We start from the raw sequence: 16,380 nt of genomic DNA on the forward strand, positions 1-16,380 counted from the left end.
AATTTTTGAATGGAATGAGCAAAAGTAGATATTTGTGGTGTGTTTGCCCTCTATTTTCTGTCCAATTAGGTTAATGAGTTTACATTTTTCACTCAAGCAGTTGAATATGCTGAAATAGCATAAGGTGGTGAATGAGAAAGAAAAGCTAATAGGTGATGGAGATGTGGCAAAATGTTTGCAGCTGTGAGACTGCTCATACCTTAAGTTAATCTCTTAAATTCTGCTGTGTGCGCTCTGAAGTACACGGGACAGACAACAAATAGCTCATGTACTTAAAACAATGAGGGGATGTAGAAATGCTTAACTGAAAACCAGGTGCAATTTCATCAGGTGAATTTGATGATTGAATGTTTCTTATTGTAGACTTGAGATTAAAAAAAAAAAAATTCCCTTTGAAATGATACCCTTTGAAATGACCAGAATACATAAACTAGTCAAAGACTGATGGTTGGATTTTTTTTTTAGCTGAAGCAGCATAGATCCTGGTAACATTCTGCTAGGCAGGCACGAACAGGTTATCTTAAGGCAACCTGAGCTCATCAGCTACAAGAGTAGAAACAACTTTTGGGACCTCCTTAGTGGGCTGTGTTGATGCAGAGAGGGAGTAAGTGGATGACCTTCTGCACACACAGGAAAAAAAAGATCTAGCTGTATGTTCTTCCTCTCTCTAAGCTGAGTGGCAGCACAAACTTACCTTCAAGGGAAGGGGATGGGCTGAAGGGAAATGGCTTGTTGCAGCCAGTCAGACCATGCTCTTCTAAACAGAAACGTTTCAAGTACTAATATGCAAGGCAAACACCTAAGCAGGAAGATTTCCTTGCAGTGTCTGGACTGCAAATAAACCCCTATCAAAATGGACTAGATCGCAAACTTCTGTGCGATGCCACAGGCAAAAGAGTCTGTTACCTGGTCTATGTCCTGCCTTATGTATGGGTACAGATTGGGATTGGCTTTCAGATCTGTCGTTTGATGTGGTTGGGATTGTGCCCTTTATCCTCAAGTGTTGCTGGAGGAGTGGAAGGAAAGAAGAAAGAACTACTTGCTTCTCTAGTCCTAGTAATGAAGGAAGAGAAGATTACTCTTAAGTCATTTTTAATTTGCTTCTACTTTGAAATGCTTGCTGTTAGGGTTAGCAAATGGAGATAGTAATTGTCTTTGATCTCAACTGAACTACATCCCAGGGTTTGGGTTTATTTTGAGTTTCTCCTGCATGTTCTGTGACTTTGTAAATTTTTAGTCTTAACAGTTATTTTTAATGTGATTTAATAAAATCTGTCTCTGCTTAGATTACTATTGCCTTGAAGGACATCACTTTCATGACAAAGGAGAAGACTGCTCGGCTCATTCCAAATGCCATACAAATAGCAACAAAAGGAGAAAAGGTGAAAACCCGTGTTTAGATACATTTTAAAAAATCACGATGTCCAGAGCAGAGCATTTATTGTAGTTTTAAATTTGCATAAGCAGCTTCCAGGTCAAGTCTTTAAATGTAATTGGGATTAGAAGACAGACTTAGTGGTTTGGTCCTTGTGCATATTGGCTTGATAATTCAACTTTAGTTTGATTGTAGAATCCCCTAGTAGTGTTGATGCAGTAACCAGAAAGTAAGGGAGTTTTTATCCCACTGATTCTCAAAGGAAAGCCATTTGAAAACAAAAAGTTCAGGGCGTGAATTCAGAACGTGCATCCTTCAGATCACAAAAATATCAAACTCAATGAATTTAAAGTGTTTCTGGAAGAAAATTGCTGAAAACAAAAAGGGTGATGTCGTGGGTTTCAAGTCACGGAGAAATCTACCCATAGAATGTGCAATTTCATGTGTTGGGTATGTAGAAAAACTGGAAAGTATTACAGAGAATGTTATGTGCAATAGACTTACTGATACTTCTGTAAATGCTTTAAAAATAATAATTCTTGGCTGGATACAGAGAATAGCTTTCCGGGGTGAATCTGGAGCTGTGCTTTGTGAAGGAACTGTGATTCCTCCTATTTGTCTGTTCCCTCTCAATTTATTAAATATTAACTTTAATTGTCAAGGAAGATAAACCTTTCTCTGCTAAACAAACTTTCAAATGGGAAAAATTTTAATACTGAAAATGATACACCTAATTTGGTCTCCTACTTTAATTTCATGTCATCTTATGTGAAGAGATTAGTAAAAGGAGTATGTAGTGGAAGGATGGAAAATGCTGTGGCCTTTAAGAAACAGGCATATGCATTTCTGATGTGTTCCATGACCTATTTGGAAGTGGGAGGAAGATTTAACTGTGTAGTTAGTTGAGGGGGAGCTCTTCCTTTGTGCCAAAGGTACAAATGATTGCAATCAGATGCCCAAAAGAACAAGTGCGTTCAAATAGTATGTGAATATTGGGGAACTAACTCTTACTTAAAGTGATAAAACATGTGGAGTGTGAGGATTATGAACCCAGGTTTGTTGAATGGGAGAGGAGCATGCCATCGCTGAAAACCTTAGGATATCCAAGATAGAAGGAAGCATTCTGGGTTTCTTGAAAATACCTATAAGTGAGCTTTTTGCACTTTGTTTTTCCTGCAGTTTTTCTTCACGTCATTCAGTGCAAGAGACCGAAGCTACCTCAGTATCTTTCGCTTATGGCAGAACGTGTTGCTGGATAAGGTAAGCTTGTAAGTGCTAGTACCAGTAGTTAAGTAACAAAGTAATCTTTGTCTGATGTAAGCAGATGTGTCTTTGGAGGATGAGAGACTTCCTTTTAGTTAGCTTTTCCTTTCTGACAGGGAATTCTAATCTGATATTCTCCTTTGACTCCTGGTACTTGAGATCCCAGGTAAACTTCTCATCCGTTCCTTCCCATACTGCCCACCTACAGCTTTTGCTGTTGATGGAACATTTTGTCTTTGAGGAGAGGTTGCGTGCTTCACTTTACTACCAACTCAAGCAGATATTACTAAACTGGCATGCACTTACTTCACGTTTTCTTTGGCTAACTTGCAATCAAAAAAGCAAGAGGCTTCTTTGTGAAAGCTTTTTTTCCCCTTTTAAGGAAAAAGCTAAAAGTCACCTTCTCGGATAAGTTAGCTGAACCTTTGCCAACCCTCTCATTACAACTCCCCTGACCTTGAATAGATGCAACAAAGGCAGGCTGTATGATATGTAGGTGTATTTTGGCAACTTCTGCTAGTTAACTTGATTTATATTGCAATTTGTGGACACTTAAGCTAATCTACTTTCTAAAAATGTGCTGATGCTTTTGTAGAACATCACTGTAAGTAATGCAATTTTTGTAAACCAATTCCTTCCTGTTTGTGGCTCTCGTTTAAATATTTCAACACAGTTGCAATTGAATGCTGAAATATCCATATATAACTCTGCACTACAATGGTTCCCAAAGGCTTAAAGCTGTGCACTACTTAAAAAACCTTGCATGGGTACTATATATAAGATTAATTTTAGGGCAGACTAGAGTCACTCTTTGTTAAACAAAAGCTGAAAATAAAGTGCCATTTAAGGCGAAAGTAATGTTTCCTGCAAATATCTCTCATATCAAATACTAGTTAATTGTAACATCATAACCATCTTTTCTGGAATCTAGCAGTAGCACTGCAAAAACCACAATGTACGATGTCATCTTTTGACTGGAACATGCAGCTGGAACCTTGTTCTCTTTTTGTCAGGAAAATTTTGCCAGGAATAGTAATTATCTTCAGTTGGGTAGTTTATGGTGCTGGTGGGTGAATGAACGTACGGGTGTTCAGGTGTATGAACATATCCAAGGGGCTAGAACAGGGGCAACAAGCTCTGTGCTGTTCAGTATTAGTTTTTCCCCATGTGTTTTCACTCTTCAACAGTGAAATGAGTGTCACATTAGGAACAGGGTTTTTTCACTTCACAGCAGTAACTGAAGGATAGATATGGAAGCAGAAGGCATGGAGTGCATGTAAAGTGAGATGAATTAAGCCAGCAGGTTTTAGGGACTGGTGCATCTGAGTAGCTTGGGAACTCTCCTTATTCTTTTTATCTAATCTTGCTATTAGCTTTCTTGCGTCAACCTAAGTCTGTTACGTGAGTTTCTTCTTGGGGTTCTTAGTTGTAAAATGGAACATTGCCATGAGGTGTATGTAGGGCTTTTTAATGTTGCATGTTTGGAGCTGCTTATTGAAACAAGATTTCTGTTAGGTTGAGCTCCTGCTTCTGCGATGTAGTAGTGACTTGATTCTCTGCTAGAATGTGTTTTAAGTCACCTGTCAGCCTGCTTTGTAATTCCTTATTGCTTAACCAAAATAGATTAAGCTATAGATGGGCATTGAGGAGTTGAAAGTAGAAACCACAGTTGCTAGAGCTGGATCCATGGACTCTGCTACAATGATAGTTGTCCACTTACCTGTTGCTAAAAGAAAGCCCAAAAGAAATCCGGTTTCATTGCTTCCCCCCTGCCCCACGCCATGTCAGGAACAACATACATTTGAAAGAGATCCCATACATTTGAGGCTCTGGTATGGCATGCAATGGCCTGAGTATGTGAAGCCTAGTGTTTCTGGGCTCCAGTGGTCAAAGGGATCCTGTCAGAAATTGTAAGGCTTGTGACAAAAAAACCCAAATCTCACTCTGGAACCAGTTCCAAAAAGAGCTGGTTTTAATGCTTCCTCTGCAGATACCTAAGTATTTTAAAGCTGTGGATAACTCGGTTATTATCTAGAGTGTATCTGCTAGACCTGGAGATGACATCGAACTGTGAAATTCTGAAATAAAGTCAATTCTGGTGTCATCAGAAGTATAACTGAATGCAGCTGTCACAGTGCTAGTTTGCGCCACCTGATGGTGAATAACCCCTAATTTGCAGGATTTTGATCCGGGGGATTGGAATTGCGTTTGCTTCAAATCAGGTTTGTGCAGAGGTAATTTTCAGTCACTGGCACTGGCCTCTTCAGTGCTTCCTGGGCGTAGATTTCACGTTACAAGGTCTCACCTCTGAAGAGTGACCTGCCTGCTTTACCTGATACACCTTAAGCTTTCACCACCTGCAGAACATCTAGGTGGGGTCAGCATGCCCTTTCCCAGATCTCCATCTTGTGGCTGTTCTGCCTTCTACCTAAGTATCACAGGTGCTAGACAGTTGAACAAGTAGTCTTCCGTGAAGTCTGTCTTTCTATTAAAAATTACTTGCATTGTGTAAGAAAACAGTGAATAATTACGTGCAGTTCCATGCCTAAGCTTACTTAGCCATGAAGATGCTCTCCCCCGATTTTGCATCACTGTTCTGATAGGACTCCTGGTCCCTTCAGCTGAGTTGTAATTCTCTAGCTTCAGAGCTTCTCCTTCAGATCTTGCTCAGAGTACAATACTGTACGTTTGGCGCCCTTCACCTTTGATTCCTCTGGGAATCAGCAGGTACCTTCCTCTTAATATGGTCCTTTCTTAGGCTATTTTTTTGAAGTGTCCCTGTAAAGACTTTTCTTTCAAGGAAAATTCCACTTTTTTTCCATTGCTATTGCAAAATGTGCTCTGAGTGAGCCTCTTAGGCTTTTACCTTGCCATTGTTTTTAAATGTTTCTGGTTGAAGGGGAAGCATCATGGAAAATAAGGAGTCATTAATGCAGGTCTGGAAGAGACATGACACCGGTCTTGATAAAACAGATAGCTGCTTCCCCATCCGCTGAGGCTTTCAATAATACATCAGTTCATAAAATCAGCCAAAATTCCTGTTTTGCAGCAGGATTTCCAGATTGGTAAAACAAGCTTACTAATGGTTGCTGTTGACAATAAGAATAATGCTATTTATACTTGCGTGTTATTTTCCTAAAGCTTATGGGTGTCAAATAACCCTCCAGTTTAAGGGAGAAGGAACAAATTAAAATCTAATTAGGCAGGTCATTCAAATCCCAAACAAACACAGGACTCCTTATTTCTAACGGAACAAGATCTTAACTTAATCTGTCTCAGTTCCCATGAGTCCTCTTCCTTAGAGTTGGATTTATTTTCCCATTGTTCTTCTTAAGCTTTGCTGGGTAGAGATTTGCGCCTGTCTCCAGAGATATTGTAGCAGGTAAGTCTAGAGGTGTGAGAAGGGACCAGAATTTCTGATGAGCTGGGCTTCTTGTGGCTAACATACACCAGGACAGCAGTTCTGCCTTCCCCAGCAGCTTCTCGGGGAAGGTTGTGAAAGAGATCTTTGTTTGCACTTTTGTGTGCAACCAGGGTTGTTTCAGAGATCAGAGTGATTGGGTTGATTCTGACCTTTGTGTTTGGGCAGTTAGAGGGGAAGTCTGCTATTTACCTCCCCTGTCCCGCAAACAAGCAGTCGGACTGAATTCTAGATCAGAATTGCCTGGTGGGAGTGTGGTGTGTGGTGGGGGGCTGTCTCTGGAGTAACCCTGTACCAAGTGTCTCGTTCTTATTTCTGCATCTGTCCATAGAGGGTAAAAATCAGCAGCTTTGCTTACGTCAGTGATTTTCTGTAGTACTGCGTGTGCCGTGCCATGCCACTGCTTTGTCTAGCGTGAAACGAAGTATTGATGTTATATGCTCCTGGCTGGAAAGACAAAAAGCGTCCCAGCTGCTTGCTGTAGCTTTTGGTTTTGTATACAAAGAGAACAGAGGAAAGACCATCACCTTGAGCAGGCAAAGTAATTCATGCTTAGATTCAGCCTTTCAAGTTTCAGAGCTTCTCAAACCATCCTCTCAGAAGCAGAAGGCTGGCCCGGAAAATGTGTGCCCTTTGCCTTCAGAATTTAAAATTTCTGATACAATAAAGCAAGTCTGGTTTGATCTCGGGCTGTGACCATTAACAACTTATTACATCTAGCTGAGCTAGGAATAATTGAGCAGAGCGCAAGAATCCTGTTTCAGAAGGAGAAATGGGTAATGCTGACTACAAAGCCACAGGAACCAGCTTTGTAGATTCCTATGACATGTAGCTGAAAGGTTTCCCTGCTCTCCTCAAACCATCGCACACCCGGCACGAGGGCAGGCGGATTTGGCCACGCAGTGGTGCAGAATGTGCTAGTGAAGTTAATTAGCGACATTAGCTATTTCCCAGTTATTTTCTTCCAACTGGAAATAAAGGCATTGGCAATATTGGGCAATAGAAGTGGAAGCGGCTTTGTTTCTGTCCTTCGGTTTCTGGTTGAAGGGTGTGCTGTCTAGAAGATAGACTTTGGGATTTTGGAACCATGCGACGCCTGCCTCTGTTCTTAGCTGTTTAATGGAAAGAGGTGTAGGTGGTCCGTGGTTCGGGGTTTATTGCCGCACAGGACAGCGTGCCTGGGGACAGGCAGGCAGCCGTGTGGCTGCGTGTTCAGCCTTGCGTGGGCTGGGAGGCTGCGGCGCTCGCTGCTTGCGCCCTTGTTTTATACCCCTGTGCTGTGTGTTAATGTGCTGTTTGTCCTCGGTAGGACTGAACACCTTGAAACTGAGCCCTCCCGACAGGACGCCTGTGGCCGCCGCTTCCCGAAAACCCTGAAACCTTGTTGTACTGGGAGATGTCCCAGGGGGACGGGAGAGCCCCCTTGGCGGAGCGCTCGGGAACAGCCGCGGCCGGCTGGGTTCGCGCTGCCCCCCGCTGGGGGGGAGGGGGGGATGGGGGGCGTTGCGGCGCCGCCCGGGGGTCCCACCCGGAGGCCGAGGGGGCAGAGGGACACCCGTGGTGTCTGCCCGGGGGGTGCCCCGGGAGCCGGCGCCGGGCGAGGGGGGGCGGCCCCGGCCGGGCCCCGCCGCCGCCGAGCAGGAAGTGGGAGCGGGGGGGGCGGGGGCGGCGCCGCGCGGCGGGGAGCGCCAGGTTTGTCGTGTGTCGAGATGCGGGGCGACAGCGTGGGGGGGGGGCGGACGGCAGCCCCGGGGGGAGAGCGCCGAGGGGGTGCAGGGGCGTGCGTTTGCATTGCTGCCGGTGGGTCGGCTTCGCGGCGGTCTAAAATTGCGGGCAGTGGAACGCTACAGGTGGTGCGGGAGGTGGGGAGGATCACTTAAAAGCCCTCTAAATAATGCATGGCTATTTAAGGTGATTATTTCATGCAAATAGCAAGCAGTACTGGTGTTACTGCCTCATTAGCGCGGCTCTGTTCCCTTGATCAATATGGATTGTGGCTGAGGCACATTTTCCAGTGTGGTATGTCTTTTTTTTTTTTTTTTAAAAAAGATTGCTATTGTTGCTTCCTGAGCTCTGCTAAATCCCAGAACCTTCTTTCCTTTCTCTCTTTTTATTTTTCATTTATACCCCCCCATCCCCCCCCTTAGTCCTTTACAGTCAAAGTGGACTTTGAAACGAGTTGCTTACTTTGCTAATAGAAGTTTGTCATACTCCTTTCACTTCCTGACTTTCCTGACGATCTGAGAGAACTTAAATTTATCACAGTAGCTGTGGGAAATCACAGAGCAGGGCAGAGAGATTCTAAAGAAGGAGAAGAGTAGCTAGCAGTGAGCCAAGGTAATAGCAAAACCAACTATTTTTTCATAAATGGGGTTCTGGTGGTGTTCCAAAGCGAGGACCTCCTGTCCCACCCTTGGCAAAGCGAACACTTGGCTGACCTAGACACCGCTGTCTCTAGTGACTGAAACGCTAGCCTCTCACCACTCTGAGCATCCTGAGGAAGCAGGCATGTATCTATTAAGCAGTTTGTCCAAGATCAAAGAGGGAGTCCCTGGCTGTCTACTAAGTTACTGGTCTTGTGCCATATCGAGTGAAATTCAAGAGGCTGTGCTACCTTGAAGATATCTGTGAAAACATGGGTGACGTGAAGAAGCAAGTAGTGGCTACAAGTGTGTGTTTTCTTGAAATAATGATTTTTCTTGTCTGGTGTTACTGCTTGAACAGTGATGGGTTGGGAATATGGAGTAGACGGGAGTACAGTTCCCCAAAATGCTGAAATCCAATCTTGAAATGTGATACTTAAATGCTTTCAGACCTTGTCAGAATCGAGGTTAAAGGCTGTGGCGTAATTCAAACTTCTTACTGTTTCACCTCCTGTGCCTTACTGTCCCATACCGTAGTTCTTGACTAGCTTGCTTTCTTCCAGAGGCTGACCAAGCAGGAATTCTGGCAGCTGGTGCACCAGAGCTATGGCTCTGAGCTGGGCCTGAACAGTGAGGAGATGGAGAGCTTCCACTCGTCATCTGAGGACAACGGGCAGTCTCGGTGAGGAGAGGCTCTAAAGCTTAATGAAATACTTGGGGAGAAGCAGTGTCCTCTTTCTTAGAAATTCTTTTTCCAAAGTGCTGCTGTAACCTTTCTGGTAAGGCTAAGCCTGTAGTAAAAGGATGCAGAGAACGAAACTGCAATAACTGAGAATGCATAAAAGCTTAATTGTGCTCGTTGTCTAAAATAGTAGGAGCACAGCTGAGGCCCCTTAGGGGAGGGAGATAGGAAGAACAAGGTCTTCCTAGGTCTGCTTGGGGATATCAGCAGGGTAGCTTAAATACCATCATGAGAAAAGGTTGCTATCTAGGCAGGATCTGTATGCCCTTCAACAATATGGAAAGGCTGAATGGAATGTTGCTATGTATTATGTTCAGACATTTTTTTTCTCTCTGTGGAGACCGAAACACTCGTTTTGCATGGCCATCCTGATGTCTGAGGTCTTTAGCTTATTTTAATATTGTCCTTGGCTTGAATTGGGAAGTTGGCGTAATATAATTGTATATGTATTTTTTTTTGAACAGTGCCTTAATATTTCTTGAAACAAACGTGAACTAACTTATGAACTGTCAGTGCCAATCTAATAACAGGGCTTTAATTTTTGTATCTCTATGTAAATAAGTATGGCCCTATAAAACTGAACAATGTAACATGTCTGTTTTCAATCCTGTGTTATCAGAGTATGTTAGGGGAAAAAAAAGCTCACTGCAAGCTTCAAAAGATGTCCTATTAAATATTTCCTGGGTGGGGCTTTTTCCCCCCTGTAAAAAAAAAAATGCACTACTCGGTAACTTTAAAATAAGGGATGCAGGAAAAAACCTCTTGTCTCCAAGGTTTCTTAAAACATTTTCTTTCCAAATTTGTTCTAAGCTATTTCTGTTTTTTATTTTCCCACAACATTTACTTTCTCTCTGATTCACCAGTGCTTGGCTTTACTAACCTCATGGTCAGAAACTGAACCTTCTTCAGAGGTGGCTAGGGTGACGAAAATGTCTTGAGAGATTAATGAGCTGGATGTGGGAGAATGAGTTGGAAGTTTTTAATATTAGCTGAATAGCCATTGTTTTTAATGCAAAAATCACATGAGAAGCTTTCTCGGATTTCTCAGCACTTGTATCTCCAAAGGTGTCTTCCATTTTGCTTTGGACAGATCCAGCATTTGTGATGACTCTGGAGAAAGGGATGAAAAGCTACCCAAAATGATTGGTTTAGTTCAGGAACCCACGCTTCAAACAGAAGGAGAGTCGCTGAACAGACATGCGTTGCCAGGAGTAAGTGCTGACACAGCCTTTCTTGCTATCTGTAACTGATAAACATACATGCTTAACTTGTATACCTGTGAGCATGGGATGCATGGGGATTGTAACTTCTAAAGAAGCCTTTGAGAATTCATGATAGTCTAAGAGGTTTTTCACATGAGAAATTTAATATGAGTATCTTCAGGTTTCAGGAATATTTCTCTAATTTAGAAATGAACAAAATTCTGTATAAGAGAATATTGTTGTTTTGAGTTTCAGCAATGTCCTGTTGCTAATTCACTGTATAACCTGGCTAGAACGCTGAGGCTTATGCCCTGGTCTCTCTTTTCTTTTTTTTTTTTTTTTTTTTCCTTTTGTTTAAAAACAAAATTGTGTTTTTCTCTACCTTCCTAGGGACCATGTGCATTTTTACACAAGTGCTTTATGAAAGTAATGCTGCTCTTCACATCCACATTTTTATGCTTGTGCTGTTTGTCATTTAACAAATATCTCCTCTTATACTTCTGCCTCCTGTATACCTGAGGTTTATTAGAGGGTAGTTACGCTGTGTTATCCTTGCCTTCAAAGGTCAATTAGTCTGTTGTGAATATGAAATCTCTTCTTATTGAAATTTGTGGCAGTGTTTCAGAAGGAAGGGGGGAAAAAAAACCCCGTGCTTGATGTAATAAAGACGAGTTTCCCCTTAATGCCTTAGGTTAATGCAACTGAACAAGGCAGAGTGCTTCACTCATGGTTGTATGAAATCATGAATGTATTTGGCTGTTTGGAAGGGCAAGCACCTTAGCAGCGGTATCTGCGGTGCACAGTTGCTGGGACTCCTGTACGTAGCTGTAGTCCTGAAAGGTTATAGGCATTTTTTTTTTCTCTTGGTTAATAGATACCCCAGGGGAAAAATCTTGAAAAAGCAAATAGAGCACCAAAGCATTTCCTATAAACTTCACTAGGCCTGGGTACCTAATTGCTCTTTCTGCTTTGGAAAATTTGGGGAGGGAAGAAAGGAGATGATTGTAATAGTTTTTACTACCATATACAGCTGCTGGCTTTTGTCACTTGCTAAAACTGATCTGGAGGTTAAGCAGGCTTTAAATAGTTTTGCTGAAATCTAAGTTAGTGGGTAGAGACTCATATCCAGCAAAAAATACTGGTATTTGTCAGATGTTAAAAGCTTAGTTAATTGGGTGATGGGTATCCCTTGTGGAAATCCTGGCAGTATAAACCAAGATTTTTGGAGAGCTGTAAGGGAGGTCTGGGAGGACTGCAGATGCTGCTGGAATTTGGGCTCTTCAGGATAACTAAAAATCTACCCAGGTAGCTTTGATTTGGCCTTTTAAGTCTTACTTGCACAAGAACGAGCCATCTAAAAATAATTGCTCTGCCTGGGAAAGAAGTGTGTTGTTTACCTGTTGGATGCCACACCCAGAGGTGTCTCTTGCAGGTGCTAAATCTAATTGGGCATGTTGCTGAGCAGTAATGCATGGGGATTTGGTCTGTATGCAGGGGAAAACGCTAGGATTTTCCCTTGAATAAACTGCCTTTAAAAAGCCCTGTAATTACAGTCTAAAAGTGCAGCCTTGATAAATGTGTAACTAAACTGTTTAGCTTACTGTTTCAGTATAACTAAAATACATAGTGATTTTGTTCAGCTATATGTGTCACTTGGTGTTTCTCAAGAATGTCAACATTCTCCACAGCCCCAGGATTACAGCATATTTTGTAGAAGCACAGGGGCAATAGGAGGAGGCAGCAGTGCTTAGGATGCATTTATCAAAAACTATTGCACTGATGACACAAAACACAGTTAATCATCTTCCAAAGACTGGAAGGAAACAAGCTCAACATCTCTTTTACAGCTCTGATGGGCAACGTAAGTCCCAGAGTGCTCTTCAGAGGAAGATCTGAACTAGTGGGGGGGTTGGCCATAGTACTTGACCTGTTTTGGGAAAAGTATTGTCAATAGCTGCCCATAGTGGATTGAAGAAAATCTAGTGCATAATACCAGTTGTAGCTTATCTCCTTCTCTTAAGTGCAGTTCATCTCGCTGTGGGAACCACCTTGTTGCTTGTATTTTCAACCATCTTCTTCCCTCTACCAGTTGTAGGGAGTTCTTCCAGTCCCAGAGCCTGCTCTTCATAGGTTAAAAACAGAAGAGCCTTGGCAAAGAACATAGCAGTACTGGACTGGCTTAGGAGAGAAATGTGTATGAGGAAGAAATTATGTATCTTTAATTCCAGCTGACAGATCTTAAAATCATTGCCCTTTAGTGTGTTAAAAAAGAAAAACCACACCCCAAAACCCCACAAACCACCACCCCAAAAAAACCCAACAACCCCCCAAGAACCCGAAGAAAGCTGTTTGAGTTGATCAGTTATTCCAAAAGCCTCAGCATGAATCTCCTCTTCCCTGACAGCATGAACGGCTTTTTTATAAGAGCTGTTGCTCTTGTCTTCAGACTTAAGCCTGACTTTCCTGCTCTGCTCGTGGCGTAGTCGGCTGCTCTTCTGCTGCTGGTGGGAGCCCCACTTGTTCACCACATCCCTAATCGCCATCAAAATGCTACAAGAGTTCCTTGGATTTGTGCTGGATCTGTCTGTCAATTTTCAGACTGTTTTACCACAACTAGCTCCTTTCTGACTTCCAGCTGTATTGGTAGAGTATTTTGACATGGATATGTGGGTTCAGTCCTAGTTCCTGTTGAGTGACTTGAGTATAACTTCAGGTATGGTAGCTCCTTTCAGTAGCAGTATTTGTTAATTGATCTGCTTTTCTGATGCAGTCTTTTTTTCTTTTTTTTTTTTTTTTTTTGACTTTGAGGGAGTTATTTTTGCCTGCTTATACTGCAGTCAAATTCATGCCTGTATCTGTTTTCCAGCCACCCACCTTCTGCTAATGGCCCTCAGTCTGTGAAAAAGTAGACGGTCTTTACTTTGAAAAAAGCCAAGTACAGGAAGTTCTTGATGGCTGTTCAAGTAGGGGATGCTCTTGCGTTTCTGAGTCAGTGCTGAATAATCTTTAGGGGATGATGGTGTTGCAGATGAATTGGAATTACTCAGTTGAGGAGGAATGATCTTACTTATTACAGTCTGTGTGCTACTGCATATGAGGGGCTGTTGATCCCAGCTGTTCCAGTGGAGGCAATGGGAACTTTGAGAAGTTTAGAATGAGAACTGTGGTTCAAAGCTAGTAGCTGAGCGTTTTGGGTGGCATTTGGAGATGTATGAACCTCGTGCTTACAATTCCACTAAAAGTTACTACTTGAAGTATGCAATGGCATGGAAGCTTAGCTGCCAGTTATTATAGTTGAGGGTTAAGAGCTGCATCATTGATTCAGTGACTGATGTTTTGGGGGATATCCTGCTCTACATATTGGAGGTAGCAAACGATACTCCATTGGTTTGTTTCAGAGAACTGACATTTTACAGGTAGGATGGCTCTAGACAGTGTTTTAAAACTCTTTTTTTGGTCAAAAGATAATGGAGGCCTCCAAAATAAGAACATATTTCAAACAGGTAATTGGGATGGTCTGATCTTGCTGAGAAAGGGAGACCGTGCCTGTTTCATTGTGCTTCCCCTCAAGATTGTTGGACCCCTTGCTGAACTGGCAGGAAAACGCTAACCTGATGAATGAAAAATAAATGTTAGGTTAACAAATTTATAAATGCTAGTGTTGATGCAGGGAAGGGGACCAAACAGTGCAGATGGGTGCAGAGGGTCTGGATAGGGAGTAAACTGTCCCCTTTAATGCAGCTCTTGGTATCAGAACAGATAAGTAAGTCTGCCCCTTGTCACCAGGGTAAAGTGAAAGTTTGAAATAAAGAGGAAGGGATGCTGGCTGGGGTAGGGGAACAGGGGAGAAATTAGTGCTTGCCTGGTAATTCAGCAGGTAGAACTTGTGGCTTCCTTTATATGGCTTTCTTTGAAAGTAACTCTTTCTGTGTCTCTTTTTCTTTTAAGTATTACTTAAAGTGATTACTGATGCTTTGTTGTTTAGGGTTTTTTTTTTTTTTTTCCTCTTGGTTGTTTCAGGTGGAGGAGTCCACAAGTGAGAAGCAAATAAAGAGCCCTCTTCTATCTTCAGAAAGAAAACCTGTTAAGCTACTTAGGAGCAGGTCTTTAGAAAAGTCCTTGGACCTCAATGAGAATGAAAATCTTACAGAGAAGAGCAGTGCCTCAGATAGTGAAGAAGGTAAATAACAATTGGGAGCTGAAGACAACCTGACTCTAGTGTTCCACCTCACTTGTGGAGCAAGTTAGAGAACTTTCTGATGTTATGAAACTTGTTTGCTCATTTGTTTCACAGAATTGCAGCAAAAATATCTTTGTATCTTAGTTTCTGAGGACGAAAAAAGTTCTGTTGAGGGTATTTAGAATGAAAACAAATTGTGGTTTTGCTTTTTCTTCTTTCGGTGGGTAGAGTTGCTAACAGCTTAAACTAAAAAAAAAAAGTTTCTTGACAACATGGTGGCATTTGTTCACTTTCAGTGCTTTCTCAGGCATTTCAAATATTTCTTTGTTTTCATGTCTTGGGAACTGAGAGGAAACATTTCAGATTGTTCTTCAGTTTCTGAAAGATTCCCCCCACCTCCTCCTTTACACTTCTACTTTAAGTCATATGGGCTTCATTGTTGTTGAAGGAGTAAACTGAGGAACTCGCTGAAAGTTCAGGCAAGACAACTTCCCAGTGTTCAGGAGAGTATTATGCGTATTCTGAGTCTGGTCTAAAGATGAATAATCTCAACGTGTACCTTGGAGCAGATTACACTGTGTGCCACCAGAGTTAGTATCTTAATGGATCCTAATACACCATCCTCATAACTCATACCTTGTTACCCGGTACAAGATGAGAAGAAGCTTGGATGCCACAGTAGTGTAGAGATTGTAACTTGGCTGTTAGGTGCTTTCTTTCCTCTTCTCACTGTAGGAGAGAAAAGCATAGCTGTATGTCTCAGAGGGGTTTTGGTATAAACATTTTTGCTGTGTTCTGGGGAGACAGTAAAAGCCGGAGTGTGCCTCCTACCCAGGCTGGATGACAGTGAGACTCGTGCTGAGGTCTGTGGGTGCTTGTTACGTGGTCCCACAGTAGCCTCTGACAAGTTCTCGCTCTCTAAGGTGAACTTTTAATTTACTGTGGCGAACTTTTCTGTGCCAAAGGGCCATAGTTGTTCAAACAGTTCACTGAAGCTGTGGTGAATGTTCTGTTAAATATCCCAATTTTGGACTCTATAAATGCTTTTAACATCAAGTGTGCACAACCAGGATTGGTTCCAAAGTTGTATGGTGATGTGCAAATGAAAGGCAGAAAAGCTCAACAGTCACAGTGTGCTCAACGGCAGCTGAATGTTCCTTTCATACACAAGGAGATAACTTACCCTCATCACCTCTTGGCAGGACCAGAACAGCTCAGTTAATTGAGGCCAGTTCTTAATGTAGCTGAGAAATTTTACATCTCATCCTTTCAGAGTTAGCAGCTGAAGTTGCTTGAAGGTGTCATTGTGTTGGGATCACTGAGGTGTCCAGGAAAGCTTTACAAAGTCATGGATTGGATTGGCTGCCTGCAAGTTGTGTTTGTTGCCTGCTCACGTACTTTATATGCAATTAACTTGCCTTTTGCTCACCCAAACTGCTTCTGAGTTCTCTTGAGTTCAGATTTGACTCAATGCATGTCAGGTTGTATCATTTTTGTGAACATACCTACTTGAACAGGCTGCTCTTCATGCCATACTCCTACACACTTAACAAGCTTCACAAATTAATTGTTTACTTCATTACAGGTATGTCTTTTAGAGCAGCAGAAAGTTTTGGCCTTTGGATGTTTTGGGTATCTTGTAGTTTTCCTGTCCTCTTAAGTAACATATCTCTTCTGTCCTGGATTTTATGGCAAAGGTCTCCAGTGAAACCGAAAACAGTCCTGGTGTCTTTCATGCTGCTGTTTGCCAAAACAATAGTAGTAAATACTCCATCATCCCTGCATTGGTGATGTTGAGTAAATAAAGCATATTGAACTGGAGATGCTTCTTTAA

General features: G+C 42.3%; 1 protein-coding gene across 5 annotated transcripts in view; it reads left to right on the top strand.

The window, feature by feature from the left end:
- Window positions 1-16,380, top strand: part of GRAMD1C (GRAM domain containing 1C) — a 54,023-nt gene that overhangs the window by 22,629 nt on the left and 15,014 nt on the right. For all 5 annotated transcript variants that reach the window (XM_037387609.1, XM_037387611.1, XM_037387613.1 and 2 more), the window contains exons 5-9: window positions 1,287-1,382; window positions 2,555-2,635; window positions 8,986-9,104; window positions 10,255-10,375; window positions 14,387-14,546. In XM_037387609.1, the coding sequence (XP_037243506.1) occupies window positions 1,287-1,382; window positions 2,555-2,635; window positions 8,986-9,104; window positions 10,255-10,375; window positions 14,387-14,546 (577 nt within the window). The remainder of the gene's footprint in view (window positions 1-1,286; window positions 1,383-2,554; window positions 2,636-8,985; window positions 9,105-10,254; window positions 10,376-14,386; window positions 14,547-16,380) is intronic.

Source organism: Falco rusticolus, chromosome 5 (assembly GCF_015220075.1).
Source record: "Falco rusticolus isolate bFalRus1 chromosome 5, bFalRus1.pri, whole genome shotgun sequence".
Classification (NCBI taxonomy): domain Eukaryota; kingdom Metazoa; phylum Chordata; class Aves; order Falconiformes; family Falconidae; genus Falco; species Falco rusticolus.